The sequence below is a fragment of the Talpa europaea genome, assembly GCF_964194135.1.
Source record: "Talpa europaea genome assembly, chromosome: 11".
NCBI classification, from domain to species: domain Eukaryota; kingdom Metazoa; phylum Chordata; class Mammalia; order Eulipotyphla; family Talpidae; genus Talpa; species Talpa europaea.
The window spans coordinates 21,772,496-21,799,666 of record NC_140078.1 but is presented as its reverse complement, the minus strand read 5'-3'; the positions used below and the strand labels follow the sequence as shown (position 1 = coordinate 21,799,666).

The 27,171-nt window shown below is 45.9% G+C and overlaps 1 protein-coding gene across 1 annotated transcript; it reads left to right on the top strand.

The window, feature by feature from the left end:
* Positions 1-123: 123 nt before the first annotated feature.
* SLA2 (Src like adaptor 2) lies at positions 124-25,753 on the top strand (the record flags this gene model as incomplete). Its single annotated transcript, XM_084247257.1, has 7 exons — positions 124-307; positions 11,618-11,717; positions 12,393-12,479; positions 14,522-14,625; positions 23,839-23,988; positions 24,754-24,886; positions 25,588-25,753. 7 exons carry the CDS (start codon positions 124-126, stop codon positions 25,751-25,753), a joined length of 924 nt encoding a protein of 307 aa, XP_084103383.1.
* Between the last annotated feature and the right edge of the window lie 1,418 nt (positions 25,754-27,171).

The window sequence follows — 27,171 nt, the reverse complement described above, 5'->3', positions numbered from 1 at the left end:
TTGAGGGGGGCAGTATGTGGGACCAAGTCCTGAACCATAGCTGTGTCCTCATAGCTCTGTCCACATAGCAGTTTCTCTTTCAGATTTTGCTTGATTATGTGCCTCTGAAAATTCTCCGGAGAAATGATGGGATGTCAGCCCAGCAGAGGAAAAATGCTGCCAGGCCCAAGCTCAAGACCCTCTGTGCTCATGCAGACAGGTAAGCAAGCAGGTAGGCCACTGGGGCCTGCAGCCAGGTGGTGCCCAGGTACTGTAAGGCTGGCCAGTGCCTCCCTAACTAGCCACTCTCACACAGCTTCAAGTGTCAGTGAATGTTGTGTATACCAGGTGGTATAAGCCACACAGGCAGCACCTGCTCTTATGGAACCTACATTTTAGCAGCAGAGCATTAACTAACAAATACACTAGGAAAATAAAAGTGACAGGTGCTAACCAGAAGGGTGTGACAACCCCCAGATGTCTTCCAATGTTTCCCTCTTCAGTTTATTCGGAGACTGAATTGACATTTTAGCCAACCCCACTTCGTAAATTTCTGCACTCTCCATTACAATAACCACATGCCATTATTGAAATTTAAACTAAATTTATTTGTTTTAAGATTTATTTTATTTATGCATACAAGAGCTGGGGCACAAGCCAGAGGTGTAGGGGGTGAGCGGATTCACCAGAGTGGGGAACAGAACAGGAAGATCGACCCAAGTACACTGCTGAGGGGAGCAGTGGGCGAGTCAGGAGAGGTCTGCTAAGCCATGTGGGTTGCTCCCTGGCCAGCTGGGGATCGAAAACGTGCTGCAGAGGCTGTGGACAACTTCACAGGCTGCGTCTTAACCGCTTGCGCCACCAGGGAGGCCCCTAAACTAAATTTATTTATTTATTTTTAAAGATTTATTTTATTTATGCATACAAGAGCTGGCATACAGGCCAGAGATGCCGGGGAGGGGGGTGGGGGGGGCAGTGAGAGGATTCACCAGAGACAGAATGGGGAATAGCACAGACAGATTGACCGAAGTACACTGCTGAGGGGAGCAGCGGGCGAGTCAGGAGAGGTCTGCTTTGCCATATGGGTTTCTCCTTGGCTGGCCGGAGATTGAACTCATGTTGCAGTGGCTGTGGACTGCTTCATAATGCGGTGCTTAACCCCTTGCGCCACCAGGGAGGCCCCTAAACTAAATTTAAATGAAGTAAAATTTAAAATTCAACTCTTCAGTCATTCTAGCCATATGTAGCTAGTGGCTACTGTATTGGATAGCATAATTATACAACATTATCATCATCATAGGCAATGCCACAGGACAGCAATGCTCCAAAGTGTGTCTTCTTTTCCTGAGGAATGCTATGAAGTCCTCTAAGCAGTATTAGGGCTATGTAACTGGGAAAAATTGGCACAAACTATGTATATGCTTAATCCATAACCATTTTCTAACACAGCCCTGATTAAAATGCCAATTTATAGGATAATTAGGCAATATACTAGAAATTCTAATATTTTGATGTCAAAACTATAACCCCCAGTTTGTTTGTTATTCGCCAAAACAGCCTATAAATCCTTTCTCAAATCACATTCTGATTTGGCGTTTTGACAATGTATTCACCAGGGTTCTCCAGAGAAACAACTAAAAGTGTGTGTGTTTGTGAGAGAGAGAGAGGGAGAGGGAGAGACAGAGATGGAGATCTGCAGGCCAGGCCAGTAGTTTAGAAACCTCAGAAAGAGTTGATGTTTCAGTTCTGAGTCTGAAGACAGAATTCCCTATTCCTAGAATGACATCTCAGTCTTGTTCTCTTAAGGTCTTCAATTCATTTGATGAGAGCAGCCACATTATGGAGAATTATCTGCTTTACAAAAAAGCCTACTGATTTAAATATCCCCTTTAAAAGAATACCTTCACAGCAACATTTGCCAACATTTTAAAAAAAGATTTATTTATGCATACAAGAATTGGAGTGACAGCCAGACATGGGGGGTGGAGGGGGGCGGTGATAGGATTTACCAGAGAGAGTGGGGAGCAGAACAGGCAGATCTACTGAAATACACTATTGAGGGGAGCAGTGGGCGAGAAAGGAGAGGTCTGCTGCTCCGTGTAGGTAGTTCCCTGGGTCGGCTGGGATCAAACTTTTGCTGCAGTGGCTGCCAATAGCTTCACAGTGCTTTGCTTAACCCTTTGTGCCACCAGGGAGGCCCATATAAAGTTTTACATTTTTTGTTCTATTTCCTTAAAGATATTGGACTGTTAATGGGGATTGTATTAAGTCTATATGTTACTTTTAGTAAAAATCATCATTTTAGGGCCTCCTAGCTGCACAAGTTTGATCCTCAGCCAGCCAGGGAGCTACACACATGGCGCAGCAGACCTCTCCTGTCTTGCCTGCTTCTCCCCTCAGGTGTGTATTTCAGTCAGTCTGCCTGTTCTGTTCCCCACTCTGTCTCTGGTGAATCCTCTCACCCCCCACGCCTCTGGCCTGTACCCCAGTTCTTGTATGCATAAATAAATAAATCTTTTTTTAAAAAAATCATCATTTTAACTATATTAAATCTCCCCATCTGTGAACATGCAGTATCTTTCCATCTCTTTATGTTTGCTTCTATATCCTTTAATAGTGTCTTATAGTTTTCATTGTGTAAGTTCTTCACCTCCTTAACTAAATTAATTCTTAGGTATTTTATTTTCTTTGATATGATCGTAAATGCAGTTATTTTCATTCCTTTTCTTCTCACTTATTATTTGTATAGAAAACTGCAACAGATTTTTGTATGTTAATTTTGTAACCCATGGCTTAATATATTGTTACTGAAAGTTTTTTGTGGAATCTTTAGGGTTTCCTATATATACTATTGTATTGTATGCAAATAATGATATTTGCATTTTTTTTCCAATTTGGATTCCTTTTATTTCTTTTTTTTAAAAAAATTTATTTATTTATGCAAACAAGAACTGGGGTGTCGGGGCCTCCCCGGAGGTGCAGCAGTTGAGCGCTGCGCTGCGAAGCTGCCCGTAGCCTCTGCAGCCCCAGTTTGATCCCCAGCTGCTGGTGAGGGTCCCACTTGGCGTGCAGATCTCTCCTGCCACGCCCGCTACTCCCCTCAGCAGTGTACTTCGAAGGTCTGCCTGCTCTGCTCCCCGTTCTGGCTCTGGTGAATTCTCTCACCCTCCCACACTTCTGACTGTACCCAGTGCTTGTATAAATAAATAAATCTTTGAAAAAAAAAAGAACTGGGGTGTAGGCCAGAGGCATGGAGGGTGAGTGGATTCACCAGGGATGGAGTGGGGAGCAGAACAGGCAGATTGATAGAAATACACTGCTGAGGGGAGCAGTGGGCAAGACAGGAGAAGTCTGCTCTGCCATGTGGGTCAGCTCCCTGGCTAGGGATTGAACTTGTTCTGCAGTGGCTGCCGATAGCTTCATAGTGCTGAGACTTAGCCCCTTGTGCCACCAGGGAGGCCCCTTTTATTTCTTCTTCTTGACTGATTGCTCTAGTTCAAGTCAAGAATGCTACATAAGCAGTTGTGGTGTCAGTGGCATCTTTGCCTTGTTCCTGATCTCAAAGGGAAAGCTGGCCCTCCCCGGTGGTGCAAGGGGTTAAGCACCGTACTATGAAGCACGATCCATAGTCTCTGCAGCATGAGTTCCATCCCCAGCCAGCCAGAGAGCAGCCAACATGGTACAGCAGACCTCTCCTGTCTCATGCGCTGCTCCTTTCAGCAGTGTACTTCGGTCAATCTGCCTGCTCTGTTCCCCACTCTGTCTCTGGTGAATCCTCTCACCCCCCACATCTCTGGCCTGTACCCCAACTCTTGTGTGAACAAATAAATAAATCTTTAAAAAAAAAAAGGGGGGGAAGCTTTCAGTTTTTCACCATTAAGAGTAAAATTGGTGTGGGTTTATGATATATGATCTTTATTGGGTTCTACTGAGGTAGGTTCCTTTTATTCCAATCTTGTTAAGAATTTTTATCATAAATGGGTGAGAATCTATCAAATGCTTTCTCTGAATCTATTGATATTATCAATTGTTTTTATACTTCCTTTTCTTGCTGTAGTGTATTATACCAATTGATTAGCATATATTAAACCATTCTTGCTTTGCTAAAATAAATAGCAGTTCATCATAATGTATAATCTTTGTACTATATTGTTGAATTTGATTTGCTAGTATTTTGTTGAGAATCTTTGCATCGGTGTTTATCAGGGTTGTTGGGTCTGTAGTTTTCTTTTTGTGTGTGCTGTCTCTGGTTTTAGTGTTAGGATAATGTTGGTACCATAGAATGTGTTAGAAAGTATTCTTCATAGGGCCTTCCTGGTGGCCTAGGTTTAAGTCTCAGCACTATCACCACTAGAATTTGAGTTCGATCCCCAGCTAAGAAGCTAAACCACATATGGCACCCGCTGCTCGCTTCAGCAGTATATTTCAGTAGATCTGCCTGTTCTGCTCCCCACTTTGTCTCTGGTGAATCCTCTCACTCCCTACACCTCTGGCCAACACCCCAGTTCTTCTCAATAAATATTTTTTTTAAAGTATAGTTTTGGGGCCTCTGCAGTGGCGCAGCAGGTTGAGCTCAGCGCTGTGAAGCTGTCCGCAGCCTCTGCAGCTCAGGTTCGATTCCTGGCCCGGCCAGGGAGAGAATCACTTGGAGCAGCAGACCTTCTCCTGTCTCACCCACTGCTCCCCTCAGCAGTGCTTTCAGTCCTTCTGCCTGTTCTGCTCCCTGCTCTGTCTCTGGTGAACCATCTCACTCTCCCAAGCCACTGGCCTGTACCCCAGCTCTTGTATAAATAAAATAAATCTTTTAAAATATATATATATTATAAATTAAAAAATTAAAATATATATCTAATATATATATAAGAATACATTGAAGATAATCCTTCAGGACATTTTGGAAATCTTTTTAAAAAATAAAAATAAAATAAAAGTATAGTTTTGATAAATTTTATTTGTAAAGTTGTCTGATCCTAGATGTTTTTTTTTGTTTTGTTTTGTTTTTGGCAGAGGGGCTAGGGGAAGAAGATTTATATATTTATAGCACATCATTATTCATTTTTGTACGATGTTTGATTTCACCTCTCAAGTGTAGTCCCCATCATAGTCCCACCACCAATTCACCCATGAAGCATCACCATAGTCCCTTGTGTTCTTCCCACCTGCTGTTTTGATCCCTCTCCTTCCACCTCCTATGCAGAATGTCTCTGATTTATTGTTGCCTGCTAGTTTTGTTTTTTAATTGTTTTTTTTCCCCTGATCCCGTATTTGGTGAAGGAGAAGGTTTTTTATTACCATTTTCAAGTTCCATAATATTGATTGGTCTATTCAAGTATAGTTTCTTCCTGTTTTAGTCTTTTTTTAAAAAAGATTTATTTATTTTATACAAGAACTGAGGTACAGGTCAGAGGGGCAGGAGGGTGAGAGAATTCACCAGAGACAGAGAGGGTAACAAAACAGGCAGACGGACCAAAGACAGTGCTAAGGGGAGCAGCGGGCGAGGCAGGAGAGGTCTGCTGCACCATGTGGGGTTCTCCCTGGCCGGTGGGGAATTGAACCGGTGCTGCAGAGGCTGCGGACAGCTTCACAGCGTGGCGCTCAACCGCTGCACCATCGGGGAGGCCCCCTGTTTTAGTCTTGATAAACTGTATTGTAAACGTTTATCCATTTCTTCAAGATTATCAAATTTATTAGTATATCATAATCTCTTATGATCCTTTGTATTCTATGCTATCTGTAGTAATTTTTCCTCGTTCATTTCTAATTCTATTTATCAAAGTTTCCTCTTTTTTTTTTTAAAGATTTATTTATTTATTTATACAAGCACTGGGTACAGTCAGAAGCGCGAGAGGGTGAGAGAATTCACCAGAGCCAGAGCGGGGAGCAGAGCAGGCAGGACCGAAGTACACTGCTGAGGGGAGCAGCGGGTGGCAGGAGAGGTCTGCGCGCCATGTGGGACCCTCCTCTGGCAGCCAGGGATCGAACCAGTGATGCATAGGCTGCGGGGAGCCTTGCAACCCAGCGCTCAACTGCTGTGCCACCGGGGAGAACCTCAAAGTTTCCTCTTTTCTTTGTTAATCTAGCTAAAAGTTTATTGATATTATTTGTCTTCTCAAATAGCCCACTCTTAATTTCACTAATTTTTCTCAAGTTTCATATATTTACTGATCAGTGTAAACCCCAACATAAATCACCAACATCATTTTGTGCATTTAGAGGAGAAATATTTTCTGGTTAAGGGAAAATTGTACATATGGCTTCTGGAAGCTTTATAGTGAAGTATTTTTAGCAGCTTTGTAGTGAAATGTTTAATTTCAGGGTCTGGACATTCTTTCTTCAGTTTGTTATAATCTACATTCACCGAGTAGAACTTGTATTGATGATTGGGACCCAGTTTGTTCCAGGGTTCTGGGTTCTTCTTTCTGTCCTAACTGACATCTAGAGGTACTCAGGTACTTCCAGCTCCAATGAATACAAAGAGGGGGTAAGCTAGGATGCTTCCTGACCTGATTGAGGATATGATGGGTCATGGTTGCAGGAGAGGCCTTGAGCTGGGATGGAGAGGAGAATAAATCTGCAAGGCCCAGACTAAGTCTCCCCCTTCATTGATTTTTTTTTTTAAAGATTTATTTATTTATGCGTACAAGAGCTGGGGCACACTCCAGAGATGCGGCGGGGGTGGTGGTGAGAGGATTCATCAGAGACAGAGTAGGGAACAGAACAGGCAAACTAACCGAAATACACTGCTGAGGGGAGCAGCGGGTGAGATAGGAGAGGTCTACTTCACCATGTGGGTTGCTCCTCGGCAGGCCAGGGATCGAACTTGTGTTATAAAGGCTGTGGATTGCTTCAGAGTGTGGTGCTTAACCCCTCGTGCCACCAGGGAGGCCCTTCATTGATCTTTTGTAAGTCTGTTTTCAGTTTCATTTATTTCTGTTTTGACTTTTACTATTTCCTCCCTTCTACTAACTTTGGGTCTCGTTTGTTCATCTTTTTCAAGGTGATATAAATATAATATTAAATTGCTTATTTGTTTCTTACTTCTTAATGTAGGTCTGTGTTGCAATTAACTTCCCTCTTACAACCACTTTTGCTACATCCCTTAAATTCTGATAGCGTATGTCCTCATTGTCTCCAGGTTATTTAATTTCTGACCCAGTGGTTACTGAGAAGTATGTTGTTTAATCTTCTATGTGTTTAAAACATGTATCTTTTTTTAAATAGTTGATTTCTAGCTTTGTGACATTATGATCAAAAGAATGCTTGGTATGATTTTAGTCTTTACAAGTTGACTTGTGTCCCACCATATGGTCAACTCTTGAGAATGTTCAAAGAGCACTTGAGGAAAATGTATATGCTATAGTTCTTGGGTAGAATGTTCTGTAGGTGTCTATTAAATATATCTTATCTAGCTTGTCATTTAAGAGTATTGCTTCCTTATTCTGTCTTGTTGATATGTTTGTGGTTGTAAGTGTGGCTTTACAATCTCTTGCTATTATTGTGTTATTGATGTCTCTCTTTAATTCTGTTATATGTATTTGCTTTGGGCTTCCCTCGTGGTGCAAGGGGTTAAGCACTGCACTATGAAGCAATCCACAGCCTCTGCAGCACAAGTTCGATCCCCGGCCGGCCAGGGAGCAACCCACATGGCGCAGCAGACCTCTTCTTACTCACCCCCTGCTCCCCTCAGCAGTTTACTTTGGTCAATCTGCCTGTTCTGTTCCCCACTCTGTCTCTGGTGAATCCTCTCACCCCCCCGCATCTCTGGCCTGTACCCCAGCTCTTGTATGCATAAATAAATAAATCTTTAAAATAAATAAATAAATAAATAAATAAATAAATGTATTTGCTTTATATATCTTGGTCCATTATTTGGTACATATATATATATTTATAACTGATATCTTCATGTATTGTATAATTCTTAATTATAATGTTCATCTATTGTATTACTTTTTAAAACTGGAAATCTGCTTTATCTTATATAAGTAAAGCACTTTCTGATTTTTTTTTAAGATTTTTTTTAATGCATATAAGAACTAAGGTGTAGGCCAGAGGTGTGGGAGGTAAGAGGATTCACCAGAGACAGAGTGGGGAGCAGAACAGGCATATCTACTGAAATACACTGCTGAGGGTAGCAGTAAGCAAGCCAGGATTGGTCAGCTGTGCTATGTAGGTTAGCTCCCTGGTGGGAGACTGAACTCATGCTGCAGTAGGTGGTGATAGCTTGATAGGCTGAGACTTAACCCCTGAGCCACCAGGGGGGCCCCACTTCCTGATTTTTTTTTATTAACTTGTGCCTATAGAATTGTCTTCCAGTCTTGTCTTTAAGCCGGTGCTTGTTTTTAGTAATAAGATGAGTTTTCTGCAGACAAAAGATTAGACTTGGTTTTATAATCCATTCAGCCACAGTATTCCTTTTAATTGGTAATAAAACCATTTAGATTTAGGGTAATTAATGAAACATTTTTTGTCTTGTTGATATGTCATTTTGTTATTTGACATCTTCTATTTTTATATTTTGTCTTTGTCTTTATTTTTTGATACCTTCTTTTTATGTTTTGTTTGTGTTTTATTTCCGTCTTCTTATGTGTTATTTCTATTGATTTTTGTTTGAAGGTTATACTGAAATTTATATGTGATTATCTATGTGTGATCTGCTGAAAAATTTAATATAAACTAATTCTAACGGTGCACATATTTACTCTCCCTCTTATGTAATTTTCATGTCTGTTATTTCTAGATGAGATTTATTATTGTTTTATAACAGTCCCTTTAATATTTTTTTGAGAACAGAAAAGGTGGATTTACTGAACTATATTGTTAAGAGAAGCAGTGGGCTAGACGAGAGAGGTCTTCTGCACTTTTAATCTTTTAAGGCCAGCTTGGTGGTGCTGTAGTCTTTTCATTTTTGTTTCACTATAAAGCACCTTGTCCCTCCTTCAATCTTGAGTGGTAGTCTGACTAGATAGGATATGGTCATACATTTAAACAGAACTGTAAGACTGCAGAGCCAAGTATCTGGGTATTCTCATTTAGGTAGACACTATCCCCAATCCGAAAACTCCCCTACAATGGCTAGGGTTCCTTCTACTCCTCAATCCCCATCTCCAGTATCCTCATCTTCCTAATACCAGTCTTCCCTAAGCCTCATAGGCATTGACATCCTAGACCCTACAGAACTTCTGTTGGGGAGGCAGTTGCCTCCTTTTAGTGACTCAGTCTGCAATGAGAACTTGGGGCCCACCAGGCCCTGGAGGAAGAGACCTGGAAACCACACAGACCTACACCTCGTTTCCTCTGAATGTAGCCACCGGCAGTGGCCCCCAGGCTGCTCTGAGTCATGCCTGGGCTGCCGATGGTGGTAATTCCCCTCACAGGTGTCCTGGAGGACTTCCCTGCCAGTGAGACCTGAGGAGAAGTATATTGCCCCCCCGACCCCCACCCCACCAGTGTCTCCAGGGAGAACAGTGGCCTCTCTCCCAGTAGGTCTACCTTGGACCCAGTAGGTATATGGACGTCAGGCAACCTCTCAGTGAGTTATTTGTCTGTCAGCTTTGCATCCATCTTAAATCTACTAAGGCTCTACCATATGCCCGACCTTGTGCAAGGAGCAGGGGACACAGAAGTAAACAAAAGAGGCACCATTTCTGCCTTTAGGGACAGTCAAGGCAGGAGATAGGTGCTACACCAAGAGTCAATTATAATTGTGTTATATTTTGGTGATACTGATCAAGAATATGTGCTGAGGGGCTTATCAGGGAATAATACCTGGAGGAAGGGACATTTCAGCCAGGGAGTAAAGGAGGAAGGTGAGTTGGCCAGGCAGAGGCGCCAATCATGGAAATAGCACCTGCAGCTCAGTGGCTTCAAGGGGTGCAAGGCTAGGGCTTCCAGGAGAAGAGGACCTTCCAGGCTCCCTAGTTCCACCCTTGTCGAAGGACACCCTCCACAAGATTTGTTTGCATCATTTATTCAGGCATCAGGTATTTTCCTGCACTGTAGGGTAGCCAACCCTAGGCTACATACAGATGACTGAGAAGAGGAGTGACTCCTGGACTCTAATGAGATTGAGTCAGGTCACCACAGGGGTCTTCATGTGTGTCTGAGAAGATGTGTGGGAAGGAATCCATTCTAGTATCTCAGTCCCACTCTTCTCATGTTGACCCAGAAGCCCTCAGCCCACACAGCGTCTAGCTCTGGGTCTCTGGGTCTTCCCCACCCATTCTCTGGGTCTTTGTCTGTCCACCCCCCCTCCCCCACCTCAAGGGACCCCAGCTCCATCTAAAGGACATTGTAGATCCCTTGACATCTATGCCCTTGACTTCTTGCTGACCTTGACTGCTTTTCATAGCTTAAAGCATTGATGTGCTGATTAGTGTACTTTCGCTTTATTATAGAGACCCTTGCTGAAATAGGAGAAGGGGAGAAAGGAAAGGGAGGGGCACTGAACTGCAGGTGAAGTGGCTCAGCAGCCTGTGGAAGGTGGGTTTCTTAGCCAACAAGGCCCCGACAGGCACAGGGAGGTCTAGTTAAATGGGCTGATCTCTGATACTGGCACACGAATGAGTGACCTATGCTGAGGGAGTTGCTTGCACCTGCCATTGAGCCTGGAAATCAGGTCTCATGCCTACTACATCATTGGATCAGTCCTGATGTGACAAGGTTTGGTGTCCTCTGGTTCTGTGATTCCCTTTCTGGCCTCCCAGGGAGTCTGGACACTTCTGGAAATTTGCTGTTGCTGTTTGGCCCAGTGCCCCACAACCTGGGCCTGCAAGCAGCCACCATGACCACCTATCCCATTGCTACCCCATTGAAGGAGCTGTGACCTCACTCTGGCAGAGTGTCCTGTTGAGCCTCAGTGACATCTTACTGTCCAGTGTAGCCAACTAGAGATGGCTACTTCAGATATTTGAGGGACAAGAGGAAACAGACAGCACCTAATCAGGCACAACACATAGCAGGTACTCAGTGAGGTGGTAGCCAGGACACTTGAGTAAGACTTACACACCTGCTGGTCACCTGCTCTGGGCCAGGCCTAGCACAATGGACCCTGGTGTCACACCTTTTCTCATAAGGTAGCATAGACCTATACCCACTGCTCTGAACAAAGGCCACAGGAAAGCTACTCTGCCTGGGTACACAGCATTCTGGAGTCACAACTGTCATTTCATGGCTACTTCAGGAGACTTCATCCTCCAAGGGCCCAGTACTCTAAGTTAGTCCATACAATGCCCATCTCATCAGTGCCTTCCAGGAGCTGAGCTCAGAGATTTGTGCTGATTCCTGTTTAGAGCTGTAGGTTTTAAGTTTTATGAGCAGTAGAAAACCTCAAAACCTCTATAGAGATCTGCTTATAGGGAATTGAAGCTGGGAGTTTTGCTCCCCTTATCACCCTATCCTTTACCCTAAGGTGACTCCCAAAAGCTGTCTGGGTACCCCTAGGTTTCTGCAAAGCCCAACTGGAAAAGCTTCAGATACCAGGGATACCTGCCTGGGATTCCAGTAGATGTACCCCCTATGGGGTGTCTATAGGAGGGGAGACTTCACTATACCTCACATCAGGAGAATGATGTGAGATTTCACTATACCTCACATCAGGGCTGGCAAAAAGGGTGACCATTTCTGTCCCTCCATCCAGAAAGGAGCAAGACCAGAGGCGTGGCCCTGAGCAATTTTCCAGTAGGTGAGCAGGCCGAGCTGTCGCTGAGACTGGGGGAGCCACTAACCATTGTCTCTGAGTAAGTCTTTCTGAGGGCATCTGGTGGGATGCTCTGTTCCCTCCCCCTGGATACACTTAATTGGAGAAGGGGCTCCTGCCTCAAGAAGAAAAAAATGCTGCCTTTGGTACCAATATCACATGCTATCCTAATGGTGGGATTTCAGGCAACTGATACTCCTACAAGGAGAAGCAGTGAGTGGGCAGGGTCTTGGAGGAAACCCTGAATCATTCCATCTCCCACCCAAAATGTTCCTGGACAGCCTGTTGCAAGGAATCCTGGGAAACACAGGTGGGGCAGATGGCTGCAGGATTCAGTCTTGAGGTTCCTTGTGAATTCCAAATGAGTGGTTTTCTGGGACTTGACTTTTTTTTTTTTAAAGATTTATTTATTTATGCATACAAGAGCTGGGGTTTAGGCCAGAGGTGTGGGGGTGGGGGGTGAGAGGATTCACCAGAGAGAGTAGGGAACAGAACAGGCAGATTGACTGAAGTACACTGCTGAGGGGATCAGTGGGCGAGTCAGGAGAAGTCTCCTGCGCCATGTGGGCAACGGTTCCCTGGCCAGCCGGGGAATCGAACTCGTGTTGGAGAGGTTGCAGACAACTTCATAGGTTGCATCTTAACCCCTTGCTCCACCAGGGAGGCCCTGGGTCTTGACTTTTCTGACAGGGGTCTCTCTCCCTTCTCTCTCCAGGAGTGGAGACTGGTGGTCTGTGCTGTCGGAAGTTTCAGGCAAAGGGTTCAGCATCCCCAGTGTGCATGTGGCCAAAATCTCCCATGGGTAAGTTGCTAGCCCAAGTCCTACCATAGGGGAGCTTCCTGCTTTCTCTTCCCACTCAGCCCTATGCTGAGCAAAGCTTGGGACAGAGGAGAATCAGGCCCAGGCCCTTCCCTCAAGGGCAACAGACAACTAACTCTCTTAGGTCAGTCTGTGAGACTTGGGAAGCCAGAGGAGGAGGCTCAGGAGGACCTCATAGAGAAGAGGGCATTATCTGGGCTTTGGAGGGGGACCAGGAATCTAGTTGTGGAGAATGCTGGAAGGGACTTGCAGGAAATGGGCGTAGCCTGTATAAATGTCTTGAGGGGAGAAAGCAGAGGAGCAGCACCTGTGTCATGACAAGCTGCCTCTGAGCTCTCTGGGCTCCACGAGTCACCTGGGCTCCTGGACCAGGATCCCTTAAATAATGAGAGAAAAACTCAATGTCAAGAGAGAGAGGATGTGAACTGCTATAGGTGGGATCTACCTGAATCACCTACCTGGAATCAGGTGTGTGCTGAGACAGCCGCTCTGCAGCTCATGGAGAAAGGCCACACTGTGTGCCCTGCTTTTCTGAGGCTTGACGTCTGGTTTGGATGAAAGTACCACAGAGATCCTGAGATGTGTGGGACCCTGGTAGAATCAGCTCACACAGATGTTGTCAGCAAGTCATGTGAGGCCCACCTGGGCTGACACCTGACTGCTTGGCCGGCTGGTCAGCAGTTTTGCACTAAGTTCAAGTCAAGAAAACACTGACCATCTCCTTGTCACTTCTTCATTGACATCTTCGTATGAATGACCTGTGTTACTTATGTAAGCTAAACTAAGTTTGCTGCTAGACCCAAATGAGTCACAGCATCTCAAATTTATTTATCTGGAAGCAACTCAGTCTGGACTCCAGCTTTGCCTGTGAGATGTGTCAGAATGACAGAGGCAGCCGTGTTCACCAAATAGAGTTCTGTAGACTTCACACCAGTAGTCACTGGGCATGACTCTTTGGAGACATTACCGGGGCTAGTAAGTCAAAGGAATTCCCCAACTTTTCCATTGTTTAAGTCCTTCATGGACATATTTTAGGTGCAGGATTAAGGGAAAAGGAAAATAGGCAATCAGAGTAATCAACAATCCTAGCAATGGACTGTATGATCAACAAGTTGTAAGATGCTTTTAAAAATGTTAGGAAAGGGCCTCCCCGGTGGCGCAGCGGTTGAGCGCTGGGTTGCGAAGCTGCCTGCGGCCTCTGCGGCGCCGGTTCAATCCCTGGTTGCTCCCCGGCCTCCCGAAGAGGGTCCCACATGGCGCGCAGACCTCTCCTGCCGCCCGCTGCTCCCCTCAGCAGTGTACTTCGGTCCTTCTGCCTGCTCTGCTCCCTGCTCTGGCTCTGGTGAATTCTCTCACCCTCCCACGCTTCTGACTGTACCCAGTGCATGTATAAACAAAACAAACAAACAAATAAATAAATAAAAAAACATGCCTCTATAAAAAAAATAAAAAAAAATAAAAAAAAATAAAAATGTTAGGATGTCCTGAACATTCTAGTTGCAACCTTTCTACACACAAATAAACCCCATTATGACTTTGCTAAATTTCAATGATAATGAATAAATGCTCACCCGGATATCTTTCACCTGTTACAAAGTAAAAAATTTTAAATATTCAAATAAAATATTTACTAAATTTAAAAAAAAGAAACAGTTCATACTTTTCTAATTCTTGGGAAGGTGAGTGGATAGAATGGGGGTCCTGGGGGACTGGCCAGTGATAGAAAAGAGGCTGGAATCACCCAACCTGCCCCTGGTCACTTGGGAATGATGTCTCTAAACAGAAAAGACTAAGGCTAAACTTATGAGGTTGTCCTTTGAGGCCCCTGGAGCTAGGACCAGGAGGACAGAGTTGGGGGGCCCTTAGAGACCCTGAGACTAACTCTTGATGGTGCAGATGGAATGAGGAGGCCCAAAGAGGGAGGGTCTTGCCAGAGGGTTCACTGAGGGATTGGAGGAATTCTAGTAGAATCTTGCTCCTCACCCTCCACTAACCTCTGCCCCTCTCTCTGCTCCTCCCCACAGGTGGTTGTATGAAGGCCTGAGCCGAGAGAAAGCTGAAGAACTCCTGTTGCTGCCTGGAAACATTGGAGGGGCTTTCCTCATCCGGGAGAGCCAGACCAGGAGAGGTGAGTGAGCCATGCCTTACCCTCCCTTGGTGGGTATCCTCAGGGAGGAGCCTAAGATCTTGTATAGTGAATAAGCTATATCCTCACTGCCAGTCATTCCCCTTGGTGGGTAGATGGAGACACCCTACGTGGGCAGAGAACAATTAGCATCTCTGCTGGACGCTTCACAGAGGGGTGGATCGGAGTGGAAATGTGTAGGATTTTCCCATGGGAGCCCAGGCTTCAAGAATCAAATGGTGCAGGGGGGAGAGGGGGAGCAGTTGACTGGTGGACTATACCGTGGACAGGTTAGGAGAAGCAGTCAGCCAGAGCCCAGAGGACCTTGAATGGCAGGCTAAGAAGCTGGGTTTTCTCTCTAAGGCCACAGGAGCTATTATTACTCAACTAAAAGACATGGTTAGTGTTAGATACACATTTTTGGGTGACAGTCTGTATATGTGTCCCACAGACTTACTCTGAGATAAGGGGGATGCTGTCTATCACATTTCTTGTTCTTATAGGACTTCTCAGGGCCTTCACATTGTCTAATTGGGCATTTCCCAAATACTTTTGAACACAGAAACTTTTCATCATGTAGCATCTAATATTCACACCACATTCATTGATTTCATTGATTGAACAAATGTTTCTTGTGTACCTACCATGTGGGGAGGCCTCAAGGAAGGAAAAGGAGCATATGAATAGTACCAGCCTCTGGTGAGTGAGGTGAGCATGGCCCTTGCTCTTGGGGAACTCTCAGGTCCCTGGAAGCTGGTGTTCCATGGTACACACTTTGAGAAACACAACTCTATTTGATATTTTCATTGATGTCAGGGCTTATCCCTCATATGCCAAAAGCCAAGTGTGATGTGACTTCAGGGGGTAGAGAGATAGGAGGCCAAATGTGAAGGGGGAGTATCTGCCTTTGGAGTCAAGCATCTGACAGACCACCATATTGTTGCCTTGAGAGCCCTTCAGTAACAGAAAAATAGCCTGCATTTCTAAGTCATTGTGAATGACCCACAGCAGGGATCCAGGCTCAGCCAACACTTTGGCATCTGGGACTTGTAAGAATATAGGCACAGGATTTCTCTGCCCTAACAAGCAATGACTCCTCTCTTCCCAAGACACATTATTCTGATCTATTGGCAAGAAGTTGACTCTGTGCTTTGAGTCACTGGCCAATCTGAGATAGAAAAGCCATTTGAAGTCATCTCCTGATTTTCCTCTCTCCAGTGTAACAGATGGGGAAGCAGAGGCCTGAAGAGAGGTAGGGACATGTCACATTGCATATTCCTATTAGACTTCTCCTACCCCAGTGCAGGGCCTTTGATGGACTCCATGTCCACATTTCTAATTCACTAGATCTATAGTCAATAGAATCTGTCTCTGATACCCCTGTCTCCTGGTTTCTGTATGCAGGGGCACAGAGGAATTCAGAAGGTGTGGCAGTGCCCACATTTATTTATTTTGGCTCTTTTTTTTTTAAAGATTTATTTATTTATGCATACAAGAACTTGGGTACAGGTCAGAGGTGCAGGTGGTGAGAGGATTCACCAGAGACCGAGTAGGGAACAGAACAGGCAGATTGACCAAAATACACTGCTGAGGGGAGCAGCGGGCAAGTCTGAAGAGGTCTGCTGCGCCATGTGGGTTGCTCCCTGACCAGCCAGGGATCGAACTTGTGCTGCAGAGGCTGTGGATAGCTTCATAGTGTTGTGCTTAACCCCTTGCCTTCAAGCAACCCTGTGGGGTGTGTTCTTCCCTTCCCCCCATTTTACAGATGAGTCTTGGAGATGAGTCTGGGGAGACACACCTGAGAAGTGCAGGGCTGGGATTCAAACCCAGCTGAGATTCATTTTGCTTCAGACCCCAAAGAAGTGCCCACATGTGACAATAATGATGAAGTGCAAGTACAGTGATAAGCCAGGGAGGAGATAGGCGCGAGAACCAGCCTCTTGTGTCTGCCCTAACTGAATGGACTGTGATGGGTTGTCAGGGTCCTTTGCTCACTACCTCAGTTCTCCTCCTGGGCCTTTCCCCAGTATCTCTTTGCCTCTGCTCCTCTTCCTTTGGGAGTGCCTGGGCTGATCGTTCCCTGGCGCTTCTGCTATTTTCCAGGCAGCATTAGTATCCCACCTTCATACACACCCACAGAATGGCTGAGGTAGGAGGCCAGTCCAGTGCTGCAACTACAAACAGGAAACCACAGTGGTGTTCTGACTGGGGCAGGGGTGTGAGGCTGAGCCCCAGTGAGCTTGAAAAGCCACAGGAAGTGCTCTGTGCTCAGTTGCCCTACTTCCCCCTCCCTTCCTGGCCTGGTTGAGCCTGAAAGCATAGTGACTACCCCTATTGCACTCTGTCCCTTTCCTAACAAGCACATGTACAAGGGCCCCCCTGGTAGCGCAGGTGGTTGAGCATAATGCTGTGAAGCTGTCCGCAGCCTCTGCATTGCGGGTTCGATCCCGGCCGGTTGGAGAGATACTCACATGGCACACCAGACCTCTCCTGTCTCGCCTGCTGCTCCCCTCAGCAGTGTATTTCAGTCGGTCTGCCTGTTCTGTTCTCCGCTCTGTCTCTGGTGAATCCTCCCCCTCCCGCACATCTGTCCCTACCGGTTCTTGTATACATGAATAAATAAATATTTAAAAAAAAAAAAAGAAAGCAAGCATATGTGCAAGAGGAACTGGCTGGAAATAGAGAAAGCAGATAAGGATTGTAAGGATCTTTAAAGTTCTATATCGTTACTCAGGATTAAGGTTAGATTTGACTTTGAGCTATCCCATCACCAACATCAAAAGGGAATAGCAGCATATCAGCCCTGGGTATCAAAAAAGGAAGAGATGTGCCAGTTCTGTAGGGAAGGCAGAAGTTTCTTCATACTAACTTCTCATTTCTCATCTGGAGGTCCCTTTTGGACAGTATTTGTCAAGCTGCAGCCCCATATCTGGACAAAACATCAGTTTAGTTTAGTGGTGATATGTAGACTGGTGGGTTTCAAACCTGAGTGGGCATCAGAATCAGTTGGGGGATTTGTCAAAAGCTTGCTGGGCCTCATGTCCAGCATTTCTGATTTGAAAGATCTGTGGTGGAGTTGGAAAATTTACCTTTCTAACAAGTTCTCAGGTGATACTGCTGCATGGACACCACACTTTACAAACTGCTGATTTAGAACTTGACTGCACATTGGAATAATCAGGTTGGGTAGAGTTGTTTGTTGTTTTTTTTTTTAATAGAGGCATGTTATTTATTTATTTGTTTGTTTGTTTTGTTTTTATACATGCACTGGGTACAGTCAGAAGCACGGGAGGGTGAGAGAATTCACCAGAGCCAGAGCAGGGAGCAGAGCAGGCAGAAGGACCGAAGTACACTGCTGAGGGGAGCAGCGGGCGGCAGGAGAGGTCTGCGCGCCATGTGGGACCCTCCTCTGGTGGCCGGGGAGCAGCCGGGGATCGAACTGGCACCGCAGAGGCCATGGGCAGCTTCGCAACCCAGCGCTCAACTGCTGCGCCACTGGGGAGGCCCAGGTTGGGTAGAGTTTTATAAGCTACTGAGGTCTGCATTGCACCCCCAGAGTTGCTAATTTAATTGGTCAGGGGTATGACCTATAAAAGTCCCAGGTGATTCTGATGTGTAGCCAGGGTTGAAATCCACCGCCAGTGACTCTGGACCAATGACTTGTTGAAATGAGAAGAGCAGAAAACATCAGAGGTTGGGACAAATATTGCTTTATCAAGTGGTCAAGGTATAAAAATTCATACTGCGGTTTTGATACCATAGCTCTAGGAGCCCAAGTGATATCATGAAATGGTGGTTTCTCAGGCTTGAGTGTACAAGAATTGCCAGACTCTTGGGCCCCACTGCTGATCTACCTGTTAAACTATCGGGGGCAGGGCCTCCCTGGTGGTGCAGGCTGTTGAGCACCGCACTGTGAAGCTGTCTGCAGCCTCTGCAGCGCAGGTTTGATTCCAGTCGGCCGGCAAGAATCCCACATGGCGAAGTAGACCTCTCCTGTCTCGCCCACTGCTCCCCTCAGCAGTGTATTTTGTCAGTCTGCCTGTTCTGTTTCCCACTCTGTCTCTGGTGAATCCTCTTACCCTCCCATGCATTTGGCCTGTACCCTGGTTCTTGTATAAATAAATAAATCTTCAAAAAATAAATAAACTATTAGGGGCAGAGGTCAGAAATCTCCTTCCTTCACAATCTCTCTGAATGGTTCTTACATTCTTTTATGTTTGAAAACAGTTTCAATCTAGGGAACCAGAATGAAGTAATAAAAGACATCTTTTATATTTACATTATGCATCTTGTCATATAAAACGGTAACCAGGGCCTCCCCAGTGGCGCAGCGGTTGAGCACTGGGCTGCGAAGCTGCCCGCAGCCTCTGCAGTGCCAGTTCTATCCTCGGCTGCCAGAGAGGGTCCCACATGGCGCGCAGACCTCTCCTGCTGCGCCGTCTGCTCCCCTCAGCAGTGTACTTCCGTCCTTCTGCCTGCTCTGCTCCCCGCTCTGGCTCTGGTGAGTTCTCTCACCCTCCCACGCTTCTGACTGTACCCAGTGCATGTATAAATAAATAAATCTTTAAAAAAACAAAAACAAAAACAGTAACCAACTGTTGAGTAAGTAAGTAAGAGTTATCAGTATCAGCTTTTCTTTGGACCAAGGTCCAGATGAACATCTAGGGAAAAATTCTTCAGGGTCTTTGAACATGTGCGTGGACAGACCAAGGAGGAGGCCTGGGGCTTGTAAGTTCCCAAGAATATTACTCAGAGTCTGGAGGGAGGGGATGGTCCTCCATTTTCTCCAAAGTCCTGCTGGCCCCCTGGTTCTGCTCTAGGCCTGAGGGGAGCCATGGCAGGGCCCAAGTCAGGCCCAAATCCTTGAAGACTGGTAGAGGTCACAGTAATTCTCCAGAGGTCAGTGTCAGGGTCAGGCCCCAATATCATCACTCTCACCTTCCTACTGTCCTATGATGTGTCTATTCTGTTAGGCACTGTAGGGGACGTTAATGGGTAAATGTGGTTCCTGCCACTAAGGGCCCATCTCTGTCCATTCTGCCAGTTGGGAAACACATCTCCTGATAGGTAATGTGTAATTCCTGTTCTCAGAATGCAGACAGAGGAAGATCAAATGTTCAGCCTCCCAGAGACTATCAGTTCCTCAGAACCCTCAGCAGAGGAAGTTTAAGAGAGTCCTTCTAGGTCCATCTCTCTTCCCCCACCCCCCCCAACACATCTCTAATTTGATCTCTCACACCACTCTGGACCCTACCTTCCTCCCTGGTGATCATCAGACCACCTGGAAAGACATGGTGCCTGACCCCAGAGGTCCCTGCAGGGCAGGATGTGACACTGGCTAAGCCAGCCTGAGCTTCTTCGAATCCAGGATCATGTACCTTCCTTGCCTTCTTCCTGATGAGTTCCTCTTCAGTTCCTGCACCCAGCCACGATTCCTACTGCTCTTCTGACTCCACTGTCCACATGAACAGTCCATGAACACAAATGTTCTTTCCACTGCTGCCTCCTTGCACATGCTTGTCTTTCAGCTTGGCAAGTCTATTCTCAATTCCTTCACTTGGCAAATACACTCGCCCTTCACTACCCATTTCAATGTATTTCTCCAGACTATTTGTCATTTTGGTGGCATCGACTTCCCAAAACTGCTTTTAATCATAGAGATTCATTTATTCATTCAACAAATAGACATTACATGGCTACTCTGCACCAGCTCCTGTTCTAAGCACCAGGGATTCATTGGTAAAAAAGCAAAATCCCTGCCCACAATCTCATTGATTGTATGTGCAAACACATGAGTGACTTCAGTGGAGGTTAGTGCCACGAAGGAACAAGCAGTGTAAGAGAATAGAGAGGTGGGAGGTATGCAGGAGAGCAGAGGCCTGGGCAGCAGGCAGGAGGGCCTGGAGCAGATCCCAGGTCATAGAGCCTTTCCAGGGAGGACTTTGGATTTATTTGGAGTGTGACAGGGAGGTTCTGAGTAGGGATTAACATGACCTGATACTTGACTGATACCACAGGAGTATCTGGCAGGGGATAGGGAGGAAGTGGGAAGCCACATGGGAAGTTGTTGCACACTCTGTCAGGGTGAGAAGTGGCCAGGTTCTGGATATCTTCTGAATGTCGCTAACAGGAGTTTCTGTTGGGCTAGATGTGAGGTGCAGTCAAGAGTGACTCCAGGATTAATGGCTTACTAATGCATGAATGTTGCTGTTTTCTGAGATGGGAAGATGATGGCAGGATAAATCAGAACCATTCTTAGGAGGTTCCTACTATTTTATATGTGTGTGGGGTGTCTAGGGTTGAAGGACAGACAATGCAGAGCAGGACTACTTGGTGCCACAGAAGCACTGGTAATTAGGCAAGTTTAGAATTTTTCTCAAGCAGGGGAAGCATCTGACCAGTTGTCCCAGCATAAATGAGCTGTAAGAGGAAAGCTAGGGGTCACACAGGTAGAAGGAGCAGCACAAGCAAAGGACTAAAGGCCTGGTAGGAATTACTAGATGCTTGCTACATGCTAGCCATCGTGCTGAATGCTTTACGTACTTTGCCATCCAGATCCCTGTGGCAATCTGGTGAGCATAGGACAATTATTCCCCTTTACAGAAGAAAACAGATCTGAGAGGTCAAATAATGTGATGTGCCTTAGAGATACAACTAGAGAGCATGGGGCAGCAGGGGTGTTACAGAACATGGCTCTGTATGGGATTTGAACCCAGGGAGTCTGAGTTAAAAGGTGGTGTCCTGGAAGGGGAGTGAGCAGTAGGTATTTGGGACCGACTGGAGCATGCAGTGGGAAGGAGCAGCAGGATACCAGGCACATGGGCCAGTCACAGATGGCCTTGGTAAGTGACCTCTCCCCACAGGGCGGTTAACACAGCTTATCTGTTATCACTGAACTCACCGGTCAGATCCTCCGTGTAGCTTCCCTTTCTGGTTCTAGTAACTGTGGTGCAGTGGCCAAGGTGGAGTGGCTGGAGAAACATGCAGAGGACTTGGTCAAGTAGGTCAGTTGGGTTGGTTGCCTCTTGGGCCTATTTTCAGATACTTAGTATTTTTTCAACCACAGTTTTTTCAGGGTCACAGCTTGTCTCAAGAAGAGACTCTTCTTAAAGGTACAGAGGTCAAAGGGTCTCCAGAGTCAGAGAATAAGGGAAAGGAAATAGAGACCCTATTCTATACTTCTCAAATCATGCTGACTTTCCTAAATTCACTTACTAGTTCCAGCAGCTTTTTGTAGATTCCTTATGATTGTTTACGTATGAACAAATTATTGAACTACTTATTTTCCAATCTATATATATTTATTTTTCTGACTTATTGCACTAAATAGGACCTCTAGTACACTGAGTGAAGTTGTTAGAACACTCTTGCTTTCTTCTCAGCCTTAGAAGGAAAAAGCCAGTCTTTCCCTTTAAGTATAATGTTACAGATTTTTCAGGATGTTTTGTCAGGTGATAGAATTATAGCTCCCCAAAGACCTCTAGGTTCTAATCCCTAGAAACTGAGTCTCTTACTTTATATTGTACAAAGGAATCTGTAGATTAAGGATTTGATGGGGCGATTATCATGGATTATCCAGATAAGCCCAATGAAATCAAAAGGGTGGTAGGAAGGCAGGAAGACTAATTTTATAGATTGGAAGATGGTGCTGACTTTGAAGATGAAGGAGCAATGAGCTAAGGGAGCAGGTGCCTTCTAGAAACTGGGAAAAGGTAGAGTAATGGATTCTCTTCTAGAACCTACAGAACAAACAGGCCTGCTGACACCATTGATTTTAATCAGTGACACCCATTTCAGACATCTGACCTCAGGAACTGTAAGATAATGCACTTGTGTTATTTTATTTTATTTTTTTTTAGAGGCATGTATTTTTATTTATGATTTTTTTATTTATTTGTTTGTTTGTTTTGTTTATACATGCACTGGGTACAGTCAGAAGCACGGGAGGGTGAGAGAATTCACCAGAGCCAGAGCAGGGAGCAGAGCAGGCAGAAGGACCGAAGTACACTGCTGAGGGGAGCAGCGGGCGGCAGGAGAGGTCTGCGCGCCATGTGGGACCCTCCTCTGGTGGCCGGGGAGCAGCCGGGGATCGAACCGGCACTGCAGAGGCCGCGGGCAGCTTCGCAACCCAGTGCTCAACCGCTGCGCCACCAGGGAGGCCCACTTGTGTTATTTTAAATCATGAAGTTTGTGGTAATTTTTTATAGCCGTATAGGACACAAACAAATCTTGTAATTATCTGTTATGTATTGTTTTTTCAGTCATGATGGGTGTTGAACTTTGTCCAATGATTTTTCTACATTTCATGTAATCATGTTTTTTCTCTTGTATTAACATGGTGAATTGCACTGATGGTCACTTTAAAATTAAACTTTTGGGCCTCTCTGGTGGCCTAGGGGTTAAATTTCAGAGCTGTAACTGCTTTTAATGTTTTATTTATTTATGCATACAAGAACTGGGGTGGAGGCAGGAGGTATAGGGGGCGAGAGAATTCACCAGAGACAGAGGAGTGGGGAGCAGAATAGGCAGATCTACTGAAATACACTGCTGAGGGGAGCAGCAGGTGAGACAGGAGAGGGCTGCTGTACCATGTGGCTTAGCTCCCAGCAGGGACTGAACTCAAGCCACAGTGGCTGGTGATAGCTTGATAGCCCTAGGACTTTAACCCCTGCACCATCAGGGAGGCCCCTCTAATCCACTATTCTATTAAGTGCATATGGCCTGTTTAGTTTTGGGCTTTTCCAAACAATGCTGCTATGAATATTGTTCATGTATTTCTAAGTTAACATGGTTACTTTAGAAAGATGAAACTCCTGGGCTGTGAGGCATGTGCATGTTCTACTTGACTAGTTAATGCCAAATGTTCCCAAAATGGAATGAAAGAATTCCTTTCACCAGGGGCGGGCCCATTTTCACATTTTAACACTTGAATCCTTTTCTGCCCACTTGAATCTTTTATAACAGTCAACATTTGATGTTCACTTAAAATGTACCAGGCCTGAGGACTCCTGTGTGTATGATATCATTTCATCCTTTCAAAAACCCTATTAAGAAGGTATTGTCACTATGATCACCAATAAACGTCTTTGTCCTTCCCCTGCCCACTTCTTTTCTGTGTGGGATGCCCTGTGGACATCTCATCTCCTTCTCTCCCCACCTGGGTGAGGCTGGATCCCAGCTAGGCCTCAGTCCTGCCTCTGGCCCTTTCCTCCTCAGGCTGTTATACCCTGTCCATCCGCCTCAGCCGCCCTTCATCGTGGGACCGGATCAGACACTACAGGATCCATAACCTTGACAATGGTTGGCTGTACATCTCACCACGCCTCACCTTCCCCTCACTCCAGGCCCTGGTGGACCATTACTCTGGTATAGCCTTTACCTATTTCCGGGATGTGGGGTCTGAGGTGCAGACAGCTGTGTCTTTAAGACACTTTACCTGCCAATGAATATCCAGATAGAAAAGTACCTCTATCTTCATGCCAGGCCTGCTCCAAGAACAGGGAAAGGGATCCTGTCTTCATTCCACACCCTGACAGAGCCAGACACCACTATATTCCACACAGACCTCCGTTTTGAGTGCAGGCCAATACCTTGGCCACCATTGTGGCTCTGAAAGTCCCCAGCAGCAGGCACAGTTCTCTCTACAGGAACCAGATCCTTTGCCTATGTGGAATTCAACTGATTTTTGGCATCTTCAGATGCCTGTCTTGTAACAGGCACTGGAGAATGCAGTCACTAGAGCACAGTGGCAAAGGAGCAGGATAAAGACCACTCCTGGGAAAACTCCAGGCTTTTCTGGAGGCTGGTTCCATGCAGTAAATACTGACAGAACAAGTAGAGATTGAGCATTCCTTAGTTTTCTTCTATGAAAGTACATGTCTAACCAGAAACCTGGGCTCAAAAGGTAAATCCACTTATTCAAAATCACATTTCAAAATGTAGCCCAGAATGACCTTTGACTACATGTTAGCCTTCAGGATACCAACAGCTTGGGGCTCGTGCCCTGCCAACCTTTTCTGACTATGCTTTCTCCTGCCAAGTGTAAAGAACTGTCAGGGCGGGGGTGGGGAGTGTTGGGGCAGAAAGCAGGGCTAGAGTCAGCCATGTTACGAATCTTGGTCTCTCCCTCAGAGCTAGCAGACGACATCTGCTGCCTCCTCAAGGAGCCCTGTGCCCTGCGGAGGACTAGCCCACTCCCTGCCAAGGCCATACCCCCACCTGTGACTGTGCAGACAAAACCAATCAATTGGAAAGAGATTGACAGGTAAGGGGACCCCTGCAACATGAAGGTGGGAGAAAGTAGAGTTAGGACTTGCCCCTGGGAAGCCACAACCCAGAATGGGCCTGTCGCCTTCTCAGTACGGTGGCTCTCAGAACACCTGGGAACCAATGAGGAGTGACTTGAAGAGGCCAACCTAGACTCAGCAAGTCTATAGTGGGGACTGGCAAGAAAAAACAGGTGTGGATACAGGGATGCATGGATACCAAGGTGGCCAGGATGAAAGGAGGGTTGGACAAGAGGGCAGAACAGAGGGCACCAGTGCTATGTAGAAATCAAGTTGGGGCTTGCTGTCAGAGAATTAGGAACCACTGAGTTTTAGACACTTTAGCAGGAGTGTCTTAAAGATAGGTGTTGAGGGTCTCCCTGGTGGCCTAGGGAGAAAGTCTCAGCATTATCACTGCTACAACCTGAGTTCAATCCTCAGCCAGGGAGCTAACCCACACATGGCACAACAGACCTCTGGTCTTACCCGCTGCTCCCCTCAGCAGTGTATTTCAGTAGATCCGCCTGTTCTGCTTCCCACTCTACCTCTGGTGAACCCTCTCATCTCCCACACCTCTTGCCTATAGCCTAGTTCTTCTACGTGGGGGAAAAATATAGGTTTTCGAGAACAGTGAACTAGCTGTGTGGTGAGTGTGGTGAAGAACAGAATGAAGATTCCAGCTTTTTTCCCCCTTCCACAGCAACCTCCTGTTCTCTGGAGCATCTGCCACAGGGGAGGACTCTCTCCTCAGTGAGGGGCTCCGGGAGGCTCTCAGCTCCTATATCAACCTGACAGATGACGTCTCCTTGGATGATGCCAAGGCCCAAAGGAGAGGCCGAAAAGGGAATCAAGGCTGCAGCACCTAGAACCCCAACTCAGTTCAGCCTGACTGAGCATCCTTGAGACAAGGTTGTGCAGTGAAGGGGGGAGGGCTGGGATGCCTGTACATCTTACATCCCACCTATATCCCCTGCTCATTTCTGAGTCCCGAGAAGTCACTTAGCCTCCTCCCAGTGCCATGACTCCAACTACAACCTTTAGTACAAATACAGACCAGTGGAGAGCAGAGCCAAGACTCTAGAAAAGAAACTGAACTTCATCCGGGGTCTGATTTCAGGATTTGTAGCACTATCTTTTTCCTGGCTCTGAATCCATTTTATATCCCTGGGGCCTCACCTATAAGAAAAAATTCACCACTAATAGCAAGGAAAATAATCATTTAAAGAGTATTTACAGGGCCTCCCTGGTGGCACAAGGGGTTACGCACCGTACTAAGAAGTAATCCCCTGCCTCTGCAGCACGAGTTCGATCTCCAGCCAGCCAGAGAAACCCATATGGTGAGGCAGACCTCTCCTGTCTCACTCGCTGCTCCCCTCAGCAGTATATTTCAGTCAATCTGCCTGTTCTGTTCCCACTCTGTCTCTGGTGGATCCTCTCACCCCCCGCATCTCTGGCCTGTGCCCCAGCTCTTGTATGCATAAATAAATAAATCCTTTTAAAAATATTAAAATAAAAAAAAAGAGTATTTACAGGTCTCACTTGGAATACCGCAGAAGGTAGAGCTGTAGCCTAGAAAGGACAGGAAAGTAGAAGGGATGGATGGCTTATCCCAGCAGCAGAATATGGGCTGTCCAGCCTCCACCTGCCCTCCAGAGCAAAGAACAAGGTCTTTGACAGTCCAGGTCTTCAAATGTCCCCCATCAAGCCTCCTCTCTGGACAGTCTCAGCTCTCAGATTTCTTAGTTTGTGGCTTATCATTTGTACGTGACCAGCTTTCCTGGTCAGTGGTCTTGCCATCTTGTGGCCAAATGCAAAACGACACCTTTTGAGCCTAGCACACTGCAATAAGGTCAGTCACATCTCTGAATGGGCAGGGATATTAGAAGGTGTAAGTGCTCTCCACAAAGTCACAGCCACAGCCAACATCCAACTCCAGGCCTTGATTTTCCTACTGCCCATAAAGGGAAAAGAGGCCTTGCTGGAGCTGCTAAAGGGCCAGGAAGAGGGAAGTAGGGGAGAGAGTCTGGGATGGGAGGGTATTAGCTCTACTGTTCCTATCGATTCTGAGGCTAGAGGTGAGGTGGGAAAGTTTTTACCAGGTATCATCAACAGGTTCTCAATTAAAGATTTGATTTATTCAAATATCTGAAAACATTCTACAATGGAAACTTATAGATGCTGCTTGTACTGTGCCATGGACCACGCACATACTGCCATACTGTTTTTAGAAGACTTGAAATGCCACTGATAGTTTAAAAACTGTACACCTGATGGAGAAATGAGG